General features: G+C 37.5%; 1 protein-coding gene across 18 annotated transcripts in view; it reads left to right on the top strand.

The window, feature by feature from the left end:
* TRIP12 (thyroid hormone receptor interactor 12) overlaps positions 1-13,964 on the top strand; it is a 130,607-nt gene that overhangs the window by 18,092 nt on the left and 98,551 nt on the right. For all 18 annotated transcript variants that reach the window (XM_070422320.1, XM_070422321.1, XM_070422333.1 and 15 more), the window contains exon 2: positions 11,783-11,929. In XM_070422320.1, coding sequence (XP_070278421.1) covers positions 11,832-11,929 — 98 coding nt within the window. In that variant the 5' untranslated portion in view covers positions 11,783-11,831. The remainder of the gene's footprint in view (positions 1-11,782; positions 11,930-13,964) is intronic.

Genomic DNA, 13,964 nt, shown 5'->3' with positions numbered 1-13,964 from the left:
TTAAAACTGTATCTGGAAAAACTATCAGATTTTATCTGACAAAAACTATATTCTTAGAGATAACTTTTGATAACTTTTATTTGATGTAAAATTTTGATTGGCACCTATAATTCCACTGTCTTCTGGCTTCCATTATTGCTGCTTATAGCCTGGCAAACAATAATGAGCTCCCTCTCTTTGCATATAAAATTGTCTCTAGCTTTGGTATTTGTAGTTTTATTATGACACTAGTAGTCTGGTGCACAGATTCGTGCACATTGTAAGGAAATTAACTAGAAGAAATGTTTTAATATTGCTATTCGCCTTTTCTCTGTAATAAGTGTCAGAGATGAAGGAAATTAGTAAAATGTATATGAAAATAATATATAAATTGATTAATAAATAAACAATAACATGGTATAACAATAACAAAGACATATAAAAACATGATATAAAAACAACAATGACTGATAAATTGATGAAACTTATTCTAATATCTCCCTGTATGCCACATTGAGTAAAAACACTTTCAGAGTGCTTGACTAGTTTCCCTTGTGATAAAGTATTTACAACTTTAACGTCACATGCTCTTCAAACATAAGAGAAAGCAACATATAACTGACCATGTTTGAAAATGGGTTCAGGTAGGAATATTCCGACTCTGTCTAGAGTTTGTCCTTGTGATTTATTAATAGTCATGCAAATGCTGGCACCACAGGAAACTGTCTTCGAATTAATTTAAATGGGAGACCAGTGTTAGACGGGGATAAATCAATTTTTGGAATCAGAATAACATTTCCACAGATCCTGGTAATACTTACGCTTCAATTATGTTAGGTCGCAATCTTATGATAAGTTAGTACCATTACAAAGACCCCATTTACTATGAAGATTTCTCAGTAGTATAATGATTACACCTACTTTCAATTTTAATTTATGACACAGCATTCCCAAAGGAGTAATATTATTAAGAAATTCGATGGGAAAATTTTCCTTTTCGGCATCATCCATTGAATCCATGGAATCATCACTCAAATACTAGTAGGTGTGAAAATCTCCCATTGAGTATATCCAAAATTTCTTCATTTAATTTATGAATGTGCTCATTTTTTGGACAAAGAATTGGACATTTAGATATATTTTTAATAGTATCTATAGATAGGCGATTTCCAAAGGTAGCTTCAATAAATAGATCCTTCTTTTTTTAAATAAATCTTTATTGTTCAGATTATTACAGTTGTTCCTCTTTTTTTCCTCCCATAGCTCCCCTCCACCTGGTTCCTACCCCACCCCATGCCCTTAAACCCCCCCCCCTCATCCATAGGTGTAAGATTTTTGTCCAATCTCTTCCAGCACCCTCCTCATCCCCTTCCCCCTGAGAAATGTCAGTCCACTTTCTTTCTATGCCCCTGATTCTATTATATTCACCAGTTTATTCTGTTCATCATTATTTTTTATTCACTTGATTTTAGATTCATGTGTTGATAGATATGTATTTGTTGCCACTTTGTTCATAATTTTTATCTTTACCTTTTTCTTCTTCCTCCTCTTCTTAAAGAATACCCTTCAGCATTGCGAATAATACTGGTTTGGTGGTGATGAACTCCTTTAGCTTTTTCTTGTCTGTGAAGCTCTTTGTCTAACCTTCAATTCTAAATGATAGCTTTGCTGGGTAGAGTATTCTTGGTTGTAGGTTCTTGGTATTCATCACTTTGAATATTTCTTGCCACTCCCTTCTGGCCTGCATAGTTTGTGTTGAGAAATCAGCTGACAGTCATGTGGGTACTCCCTTGTAGATAACTGTTTTTCTCTTGCTGCTTTTAAGATTCTCTTCTTTGTCTTTTTCCCTAGGCATTTTAATTATGATGTGTCTTGGTGTGGTCCTCTTTGGATTCCTCTTGTTTGGGGTTCTCTGTACTTCCTGGACTTATAAGTCTATTTCTTTCACCAGGTAGGGGAAGTTTTCTGTCATTATTTCTTCAAATAGGTTTTCAATGTCTTGCTCACTCTCTTCTTCTGGCGCCCCCATAATTCGGGTGTTGGTACGCTTGAAGTTGTCCCAGAGGCTCCTTACACTATCTTTATATTTTTGGATTCTTTTTTCTTTTGCTCTTCTGGTTGGGTGTTTTTTGCTTCCTCGTATTTCAAATCATTGATTTCATTCTGGGACCCTCTAATCTAGTGTTGAATCCCTGTATATTATTCTTTATTTCAGTCAGTGTATGCTTAATTTCCGACTGGTCCTTTTCCATTTTTTGTCATTCTCATTAAGATTCTTGAGTAACCTTATAACAGTGGTTTTGAATTGTATATCCAGCAGTTTGCTTTCTTCCATTACTTTCATAGGTCTCATCCATATGAATGAATCTCATGGTATAATACTGAGTCAAAGAAGCTTTATACAAAGGAGTTTATACTCTGTGGCTCCATTCATATGAATTGGTGGAATAAGTAAAACTAATGTCTCATGAGAAACAGAACAGTGGTTTTAGAATTGGGAAGAGCACAAGGAAACTTTTTCGGTGATATTCTATCCTATATAATAAAAGCCTAATATGCTAAGTGTCTGGTTATTCGTTCAACCAATCAAAGCATAATATGCTAATGATATGCTCAGGCCGCTGAACCACTCGCTATGATGTGCACTGACCACCAGGGGGGAGACGCTCTGACAGGTAGGTTAGCTTGCTGCTGGGGTCCAGCCAACTGGGACTGAGCGAGACAGGCTGGACATGTCCTGGAGCCCTCCCGTGGTCCCTCCCAGGCTGGTCAACCTCCGATGTTGTTCCCTAGCCCCGATCGTGCACCCCTTTGATTTTATTATGGAGTTCACAGCAGTGACAAGAAAAATGCATTGAAGAAAATATTCTGAAAACGATGCCTATGTGTATTCCTGTGCTCTAAAGGTCATTTACCAAACATAAAATTGTTTTTGTCTATAGGTAGAAACTTTCTTTTTTTTTTTTTGTAGGTAGCACCTTTCTGTCTTCTACAGGATATTTTGTAATTTTACTTTGAATAACTGATTTCTTAGCCAGCAGGCATCTCTCTGTCCCTTGGTACAGGAGAGGCATTTACAAGTCAATTTCTCCTCTCTCTCAATAGCTCTTCCCTTTTGATAAGTCCTATGAGATCTTCATAAAGAAGAATTTTAAAAAGCATTCCGTGTAAGCCCTGGCTGGTGTGGCTCAGTTGGTTGGACATCCTCCGAAGCACCAAAGGGTTGCTGGTTCAATTTTCCATTCAGGGCACATGCCTGAGTTGTGAGCTTGATCCCTGGTAGGGGGAGTGCAGGAGGCATAAGTATTAGGTTATATTAGTATTATATAGACTTTAGAGCTGAATTGTGTTTTAGAGACCATCTAGTCCAGTGATTTTCAACCGGTGTGCTGTAAGAATTTTTAAAACCTGTAATACTTGACATTTAGTCAGGAGCACTGACTTTTCCCCCTTAGATTGTCAGATAAAAAAATGACAATAATCAACACAACAGTAGCCGTCCAGTGTGAATGAATTAAACCAGCCAAAAGTATATTTTTCGGTGTGCTGCAGAATTTTAGTAATTAATGTGTGCTATGAGATGAAAAAGGTTGAAATTCCCTTATCTAGTTTAATAACTGTTCCCGCTTGTCTTTTTATTCCTGGGTAGTTAGAAAAGAACATCTTTAAGAGGATGTACTAAAAATGCTAGTGATAAGCTGACCTCTGTCCTCACTGACTGGCTAATTATGGTAGCCAACAAGATTGAGACGTGTTAAGACTGGGTCTATGAACCATCTTCGGCACCTGGGCTAAAAAGTTGCTCACTCTAGTCCTTAAGATCTTAAGAAGAGAGAAAAAAATATGAAGTATAGTTAGTATCCTGAAGTATTATATGAGCTATAAGACAATTTATATTTGGGAATGAGTTGATCTGTGTTTTAGAAGTGATTGGTCGGGGCAGGGTCATATGTGATTAATTAATTGATCATTAATTACAGTGTTCTACAAATTAGATGTTAGGTGCCAGTCATGGACACAAGATCTTTGGCTAATTCAGTATATCATTCTCTGTAGTCTTATGTTTTAGGCAAAGTAATCAGTTTTTAAGTTTTTCTCCAGTTTTTAGTAATTAGACCATACAATTTAAAAAATGAAAATGAGAAAACAATCTGTTGCTGATTGATTTTTTTTTTTTCTGGTTATTTTTATCCACTGTCATCTTCTAGTGTTAAAATTACAATATACATAATTGTGTAAAGATATTTTTGAATATGGAAATATGTACATGATACAAAATGTAAAAGGCCTCAAAGGATCCTGTTCTTATTTAAATATTTTATAATGTATTCTCTATTGACAATATTTAAACCAGTGATTATTTACACATACAGAATATGTAGCTACATCATATTCTTTGCCCAGCATTTTGCTTAACAAAAATATTGACAAATAGTTTCATTTTTAGTGCAGATAGCATTTTTCTTCTCATTGTAGAGTTAAATAAAACTCTTAAGGTTGTCTTCTTCCAGTTTTATAACTTGTTTTTAAAATTGTGCAATAGTATTTTTTTTCTTCTATTTTATTAAACACTAGAGGCCCGGTGCACAAAAATTTGTGCACTGGCAGGGTGGGGGAAGGGGTCCCTCAGCCCAACCTGTGCCCTCTCACAGTCTGGGAATCCTCGGGAGATAACCACCTGCTGGCTTAGGCCTCCTCCCTGGGTGGCAGATGGCATGCCCAATCCCGCGGTGTCTGCCCCATCTCCCCCAGTCGCAGATGGCAGGCCTGGATCCCATGCTGGGTCGCAGATGGCAGTGGGGCAGGGGGCGGCTCCCACTGTGCCGCCCCGCCTGCAGTATGCAAATTTAACGGCCATCTTTGTTGGGTTAATTTGCATACTCTTCTGATTGGCTGATGGGCATAGCAAAGGTATGGTCAATTAGTATCTTTGTCTTTTATTAGTGTAAATGTTCTCTGTTTTCTTCACTTAGTTGTTTAAGACATCTATTCAATTTTAATTACTTCCTCTGCCCTGTAGTTAAATTTTTAATTTTGCTTTTGGTTATTTTTTTCCCTTTGAGCAGAAAAGATCATCTTTTCAGAAAGCCATTGTGATAACTTTTGCTTGGTGCTTTAGGAGTTGTTTGCCTAGCTGGTTTAATTTTGGAGTTGCTGTTTCTCTTACTGCTTCTCTTCCTCTCATTCTGTAGGTATTCTGATCTTTTGTTGCCTTCACTCCATAGTTCTGACTTTTTTACAAGGAACAAGTCATTGATAGGAACCTTCAAGATTATCTTCTTACTGTTTTCTTTTTAAAAAATTCCTTGGTCTTTGCCTCTTTCCTGTTTTTGGTGCAGATTTTATTGCATCTGGCAAATTTTCTTTTATGATTTAGGGTATTGCCAGCTTTTCTGTAGTTTCATGATAAGTGAAGTTTTATTTTTAAAAATTGTAAATGTTTTTATTGATTTTTAAAGAGGAAGAGAGAGGGATAGAGAGATAGAAACATAGATGACAGTGAAACATTGATCCGCTGCCTCCTATAGGGCCCCCTGTTGGGATGGAGCCTGAAACCTGAACATGTGCCCTGACTGGACATGTATCCTGCCTGGAAATCGATCCCAAGGCCTCTTGGTTCATGGATGGACACTCAACCACTGAGCCACCCAGGCCAGGCTATTTTGAATTTTTAAGTGTTTATTTTCCTTGATTTCAGGGAGCGGGGAGGGAGAGAGCCTTTACGCTGTTGTCTCCTTATTTAGGCTTGCAATAAGTATTTGGGTTAAATAAAAAAATCTTTTGAATCAAGTGCTTATATTCAAGAGATATTGGAGTACCTATTATGTGCTAGTTAATGTGTTAAACAACTGTGAACCTCAAGTTCTATTGAAAAAGGACGTTTCTGAGAGAGTTAACAGTACAAATTGTATGGAGTTAATTGCTTGGCTTACTACTCAAGAGAATAATACACTTTGTGAGAATAATGCCAAAATTAATCTCACTGACCCTTGCCAGATGGCATCTAAGGTAGATTCTCAAGGCATAATTACAATTATAAAATGTGGGTGTTGGCATCAATTTGTGTGTCCAGTGCTGAATTTAGTTAAGTGTCAGGTGACACTTGAAAGATCAAGTGCTTGCTGTAGGTACTCTAGTTTTTAATATGCTCTGTGTAAATGAATGTATAGTGTAAAAGTTACTCGGGGTTTAGACTCTGGTGGGTCAGTTCTATTCTTTTTCCACTGTTAAATGGTTAGGTGTAAACAGATCAGTAAAGAGAAAGTGATTAAATTCATGTTTTGGAGCAGAATGGCATGATGGAAAGTATACTATGCACTGGCATTCTGGAGAGCTGGGTTCAGCTGTAAGGCATGTCCCTAAATAGATCTGTGCTGTGGAGCAATTCACTCTGGATGAGAATTTCCTCTTACAGAAATAAGGTAACCACATCAGGTGTGGATTTGGCACTTTAGTTTATGGATTCTTCTCTCATGTAAGTTCTTTGTGCCCCCGGGCAGTCATCCTTGCCTATTTTTTTTTTTTTTTAATTCAGTGACTTAGGACTTAATATCAAGCTTTTATGTGAAAAACCTTGGTGATTATTTTCACAGAAGTGAAGGTGTATTCATAATTAGAAGAGTAATATATTTCAGGATTTTATAGTCAGTACTAGAGGCCCGGTGCATGAAATTTGTGCCAGGGGGGGTCAGGGGGCCTCAGGCCGGCCTGCACCCTCTCTAGTCCGGGACCCCTCGGGGGATGTCTGACTGCTTCTTGCAATCTGGGACCACTGGCTCCTAATCACTCGCTTGCCTGATTGCCCCTAACCCCTCTGCCTGCCTTCCTGATTGCCCCTAACCACCTCTGCCTGCCTGCCTGATGGCCCCTAACTACTCCACTACCGGCCCAATTGCCCTTAACTGCTTTCCTGCTGGCCTGATCACCCCTAACCACCTCTGCCTCACTCTGCACCTGGGACCCGGGCTTCCCTCCCTCTGGCCGGCTGCAAGCACCCGGGACCACGAGGCAGGTGGCTTGTTCCTCTCCCAGGCCCCAGGTGCATCCACTGGCACCCAGGACCGCAGAGCGTCAGCTTGTCCCTCTCCCAGGATGCAGCCTGGCTGGTCCCCATTCCTCGCTTGCGAGTTCATTTGTACCTGGCTGGTCCCCATTTCTCTCTCCCCAGTGTTGAGTGTCTGAGCCGTTACGGCATGATGGCATGGTGACTATTTGCATATTAGCTCTTTATTATATAGGATTATTAAAAGCTGGACTTAAAACTTCTAGTATCAGCATTATGAGATAGTCTATTAGGATGGAGTCTTAATAACAAATAACCTATTTGTTTCAGGTTATTAAAGCACAAATTGTAGCAGTATGGTTTTTATATTACTGTGCATGTGTTTTAAAAATAAAATATGGTAGGCATAAGTAATTTGTCAGTACTATATATATATAGTACTGACTATATATATATATATATATATATATATATATATATATATATATATATAAAAGGCTAATATGCTAAGTGTCCGTCCGACCGGTCACTATGATGCGCACTGACCACCAGGGGGCAGATGCTCAACACAGGAGCTGCTATGACGCGCATTGGCCATTTACAGAGAAAAGGCACCGCAGACTTGGTGCCCACAAAGCAACACTCGGCTTCCCCCAAGTGGGACACAGGCCCCACCACCACCCCAGAGCAATACCCAACCAAATTGCAGCCGACACTGCCAAGACCCCATGGCACAAAATGCAGCCTACAGGCCAGCTCAACCCAGAAATGGTGGCAGTGGGCGCCAGGTAATGACATCATGTAGCAACTCCCGGCTTCCTCTCCCTAGCAACTAGCCTCCTTGCAGTTTCTTCAGCTGAGGAACACGACTTACTTTATAGCCAGGTGGAAACATTTCACACTTTAACCAAATGTCTGTGAAGCGCTTTCCTGTGCCTCATCTCATTTGATCCTCACAGTAGCCCTGGAGTAGGTAGATAGGAGACTTGGTGGGAATCCTATTTTCTTTTCATTAGCCAGAAAACGAAGATTTAGAAAGCTTAGAAACTTGACCTTTCTGAAAAGAAGTAAGAAATGGTGGACCTTGAAAATGACTTCAGGTTTTCTCACTGCGCAGAGTATAGTCAAACACGGCTGCAGTTAAATATCCTACCCTTTGTTCTTGGGTGATCTACAATTATAATCTGCTTCGTGTTGATATTTGTTGCTGTGTTGCTGACAATTACCTGAGAGAGAATTTGGGATGCTTCACTGGGCTGGAAAAAGTTTATCTAAATCAGAAAGCAAGTCTAATTAAGCAAGTTTATTCAATATATATAAAAGGCTAAGTTGACGCATACATGTGCAGTACATATAAAGCTCTTGCTGGCACCAATCGCAAGTGTGTTTTGATCTGTCATTGTCAATCGTGAATTTGGTTGACACTTCTATTATAGAGAAAGGGCGAATAGCAATATTAAAATATTTCTTCTAATTTCCTTTCAACGTGCACAAATTGGTGCATTGGGCCACTAGTATTCATATAATAAGAATGAAATCATTGTATGTTGCAAACTTTTGGTTCTTATATGGAGCCAAAGGGAAGTCAAATTTTGGTTGAGTTGAGGTAGTTGTGATCTTTGGAGAGGATAGGTCAGGATTCACAGGACTGGTTCTTCAACACATGACTTGCTTCATTTGGATTTGTCTGTTATGTAAGGGGTTGAACTTGATCATCCTCAAGGGTCCCTTGCAGCTCTGGATTTGTTGATACCTGGCAGAGGGGGAGACCCTATATGTATCATACTTTAATCTTATATCTACATTTTTGGAATTCACATTTCAAAGTTTAACCAAGTCTGGCATCCTTCTTTAAAGATCAGCTTATGCTTTAAAATCAGGTAGCACTTTGATGAATAACTGTCTTGCCACACTTTCTTAAATCTCCAGAATTATTCCCTAACTAGAGGCCCAGTGCATGACATCTGTGCACTTGGGGAGGAGAGGGTTGTTCCTCATCCCGGCCTGTGCTTTTTAGCAGTCTGGGAGCCCTCGGGGGATGTCCAACTGATGGCTTGGGCCCCGCTCCCCGCGGGGAACAGGCCTAAGCTGCAGTCAGACATCAGCACTGCCGCGGAGGTGGACCGCTGCGCTCGCCAGCCGTCAGCCCAACTTGTGGCTGAGCGGTGCTCCCCTTGTGGGAGCGCATTGACCACCAGGGGGCCGCTCCAGTTTTGAGGGTCTGCCCCCTGGTGGTCAACACGTCCCATAGCGACCAGTCATTCCACCGTTCGGTCTATTTGCATATTACCCTTTTATTATATAGGATGGACTGTTGGTTGGTAATGGTGCTGGTTGAAAAGCTCTGAAGATATTGGGAGCATTATTAAGGTTATTTTGGTAATTGCAGGTGAAATTAACCAGCATGACTTATATTCATTTGAATGACAACTTAACAACTTAACACCCCAGGACATACAGTAGACATTTAATGGCAGGAAGTAGGCAGGTGAGATATACCAACCCTTTGCTTTTCAAAATGAAAACAGCAGTAAAATGCTCTTCTCTTATATCCATGCTATTTAGGGTCCAAGTGAAATAGCACTTAAATGGTGTTTGAAATAGTAAAACTTCTTGGATAAGTTCTGAAATAGACTGGCATTTTATTTAATTCTTTAATTGGGTACAATTGTTCTCTAGTGAGCTCTTTTAAAATATGTCTCCAGTTTCTGTACCCACAGAATCAGAATGGGCAGAGGCCAGGCATTTATAATTTAATGAAACACTATGTATTTAGAACAAAATTCACTTTTTAAACTATATTCCCAGAATATAAAACTCAGGTTGGCAGTGTTTTTTATGGTGAATTTCTCCCCGCCCCCAATTTTATTTTAACACAAGTATTTTTATTCTTCTGAATAAATGTTTATAATAGCAATCATAGTTAATGCGTACTGAGCTCGTGCTATATGTTAGGGACTGTGTTAGTGGTTTGCATGCGTTTTCTCCTTTAATGCTCACATTTGCTCTATGAGGTTAAGTTCTTTATCCCCATTTGATAGACTGAAGCAGAAAAAAGTATATACAGGGGCGGGCAAAAATAGGTTTATGGAAAAAGACATGCAGGTTATAACTATAAAATACAAGAATAAGCGTTTACGTAAACCTACATTTGCCCATCCATGTACATAAGGACATAGAAGTTATTGGTGTTGGAATCAGGATTTGAACTCAGCCAGAGATAGTTTAACTCCAGAGCTCTACTATTGTAACTACTGTGCTAGAGTCATCTACCTTATAGCACCCAAAGGGTAAATAGCAAAATGACTCCTTTTATCTCAAACTTTAGACCCCCCAGTTTTCTTTCTTGAAGGCAGTTAGTATTAACAAAGTCTGTTTTATGAATCCTTCCATCAATAGACAACATATAAAGATAAATATATAAGCCTTTTTAATATACATATACACAGATTGGCGGGAGGAGGGTATACTGTTTCCTCCTAACATATCTTGGGAAGATCTTCCTATATCGGTACATGTAAATTTAATCATTTTTCTCTCCCTCTTAATGTTTGCATAGTATTTCCTCTTTTTTTTTTCCTTTCTAAAATTGATAGTAATTACACTAGTAATTTGAACTTTATGACCCAAGCTTATTTAATATATTAATGATGTGGGCATGTATGACAGAAAAAAAATCTTTCTACTAAATTGGGTCAACATGTAACTTAAAAGAAAACCTACTTTCCCATTACAGTGCGTGGAATCTCTAAAAACAAAAATCTTATGATAGATTTAGTTATGAATAGTTTGCATTCTCTTCATTGCATTCTGTTTGCACCAGTTTCTCTAATGTCATATGGTCTTTCTCTTCCCTCCCCTGTACACAGAAGTAATTAAGAACTTGAGGCTTAAGAAAAATTGTGACATTTGACTTATACAATCATAATTCTTTTTGTGATGGTAATATTAGCCTGTTGTTGTTGTTTTTTTAGTTAAACTGATTTTCTTTGAGTATCAGCATTTTTTCTATATAATAATTAAATTTCTTACAGAAAGAAAATTCAAATTGATTAACAGCTGTGCTTTGAGCTAACTTGTTAAACTTATGAACTATGTTTACAATTTCTTGATGCTAAAAACTGTGAGGTAGGTAATATACTGATTTTACAGAATAAGCAAACGAAATCTAGAGATTAAGTCTGTAGTCCAAGTGCATAGCTAGCACCGCTGATGTTGAAATTAGGGACTATTTCTCAATTTACTATACTTGAGCTGTTTTCTCTTTATTTCTCCATTAAAATACGATAGTTTTATGGTTTCCTTTGTATTTATGATTTGTTAATCACCGTAATACTGAGAGGTAGGCATGACATGTTTTTTCTTTCATGGCTGAGGACTCTGAGGCCAGAAGTTGGGGCTTGTACAAAGATAGACTCCTTTCATGCCTGTTCTATCACAGGATTTGAGCCAAGGTGTCCTGACTTTAGGTGCAATGCCATTTTCTACATAGTGTTAAAAATGTGGAAACAGATTTCTACTTGTACTATTTTCTTTGAATTGTGAATTCCTGGGCATTTCATGAGAAATCTTAATTTTATTTGCTGTGTTTTGGACCTCATGCCTCAAATTTGGTATATTTCTGACATTTTATAACATACTAGTCAATCAGTCTTAGTTTAATAAGACAGTGCAACATTTGTGAAGACTATACAACCAAATTGTTTACATAAAATTTCCCCTTCATCTTTGGTGTCCCTTTTTTCTTCAGTGTTATACCATGTATAACTGATATTTTTTCTCTTTTTTTTTTTCTTTTAGTGAATGGTAGTGTCTAGAAAGGGTATGTCCCTTCAAGAGAGAGGTGCCAATGTCCAACCGGCCTAATAACAATCCAGGGGGGTCACTGCGACGTTCACAGAGGAACACTGCCGGGGCCCAACCACAAGACGATTCGATAGGAGGAAGGTATGTATTAAATAGTATTTAAAAGGAATTGGGAATAAAAGAAAATATTTTTAAAACCTCATTATGAGGACCAAAACCTCATTGGTTCACTACAAATGGGTAATTTCTCTCTAATTTTTGAGCCAAGAAACACAAAACTGGAATTCAAAGCAGTTCTTTAATTATTCCCCAAATATGCCAGGCTCGAAATAAGAGTTCTTTGTCATTGACATTATCAAAAATCTAATTTAAGGGTGGTTAATATATAGAATATCATGTTTGCTTGCTCTTCACTTCCCTAAACACATGCTACAACACATCTTTCAACCCTTTGTGGTTCCTTTATGTATGTCTTGGCTTGATTTACTTCATTGAATGGAACTTTCATTTGTTTTAACATGTAGAGTTTTGTTATCTAGCTTGATATCTTTTCTCATTGTCTTGACAACATGGTTGCTGACAGGCTGGTGAAGCAGTCTGACTTTGTTAGCACATTGGTGCTCATCATTTTCTTAGTGGTCTGGTGTTCAGCTGGTCTTTCTAGTTGGAGTGGTGGTTGTATAGCAGGTAACGTGAAGAATCAGATGTGTTCTCTTGAATGTAAAATTCCCTGTTCTATCTAGCCAAAGACTGTCATTTTATGTATAAGATTCAGAACTTTACTTGCAAAACCGCCTTTTCCAGTCCATGGAATAATCATGTTTAGCTTGCAATAAATAATGGCTGAGTTCAACATTTTTAGGCATTACCATGTATATATTGTCCTGTAAGTTATAAAAAATGTTTTTAAATGTTAAAATGCAAAGAATAAACTGAGACACTTCTGACATCAGGTTATTTCAGTGATTGAGCATGTGGACTTTGGGCTATATAGCTTTACATGCAATTTCTGCCTCTGCCATTACATAGCTGTGTGTTCGTTGTTAAATCTTCAGGAAACCTCAATTTTTTTGGTCAACACAATGGGAACACCTATTTCACAGGGTTATTGGTTAACTTCATTATTGTAGTTTGTTAAGCTCTTAGCAGAATGCTTACTACAGAGTTCTGTTCTGAAATTTTTTTGTGTCTGTGTTTGGTTTTTGGGGGTTTTTTTTTAGATTCAGGAGCAGCCACACGTTATTTGTCCTGTTGATTAAATAATATCACTGCCCCATTATAAAAATGTTGCATATTTATTTTAGAGAATTTAGAAAATATAAAAAAGTGTAAAGAAAAATATAGCTCCACAATCTACTTGTAACCACTGTTTTACTGGCATAAATCTCCTTAGTTTTTCATCTATGTGCTCATAAGTAACTTGTATCTTTTGAACAACTTTAGTTTTTATACACATCCTCAGGTTAATTTGGACTCTTGCACATGACTGATAAACATTTTAGGCTGTACATTGCTTCTAAAATTCACAGTGATGTTTTGGCACACTATCTTTTCCACACATCATTGTTATATAAAATTATTTCAATATTGTATTTTATATTTTGAAAATATGAGTCTGAAACAAATGGAAGTGGTTAATACTAGTGTTTAAAGATGCGTTGGTTTACATAAAGTTGTAATCAAAATGGAACTCAATTAAATTTATAGAATGACATATCTTTCACTCTAGTTCATGTGCTTTAAGTCAATAAGCTCAATTGTGAAGGAAAAGAATAAATTTTAAAATGCGATTTCTTTGAATTGTGAATTCCTGGGCATTTCATGAGAAATGTTTGGAATGTCAGAAAACATGCCAAAGAATATAAAGCAAAGTAAAATTATAATTAGGGTTTTTATAGCGTTAGCATCGCTCGTTCAGTAATGTAGACCATTTCAGTTTTCACAATTTCAACCTTTACATGTCTTCAAAAAACACTTCCCCACAAAAATGCTACACAAAAGAGGGCCTATTCATTTTTTAAAAACCTGTTACATGTATCATTTCCTATATCTTTAAACATTTTTTAAAACGTGACTTTGAAGTCTTTATGTTCAATTGTGTGGCTATACCATAATTTAGTAATTGAATATACATATTTTTCTATTAGTAAAATAATGATCAGGGTATAGAAATTTA

The sequence above is a fragment of the Myotis yumanensis genome, unplaced genomic scaffold (assembly GCF_028538775.1).
Source record: "Myotis yumanensis isolate MYYU_CA2020_CCGP unplaced genomic scaffold, mMyoYum1.0.hap1 SCAF_8, whole genome shotgun sequence".
NCBI lineage: Eukaryota > Metazoa > Chordata > Mammalia > Chiroptera > Vespertilionidae > Myotis > Myotis yumanensis.
This window is presented reverse-complemented; position numbering and strand designations above follow the sequence as displayed.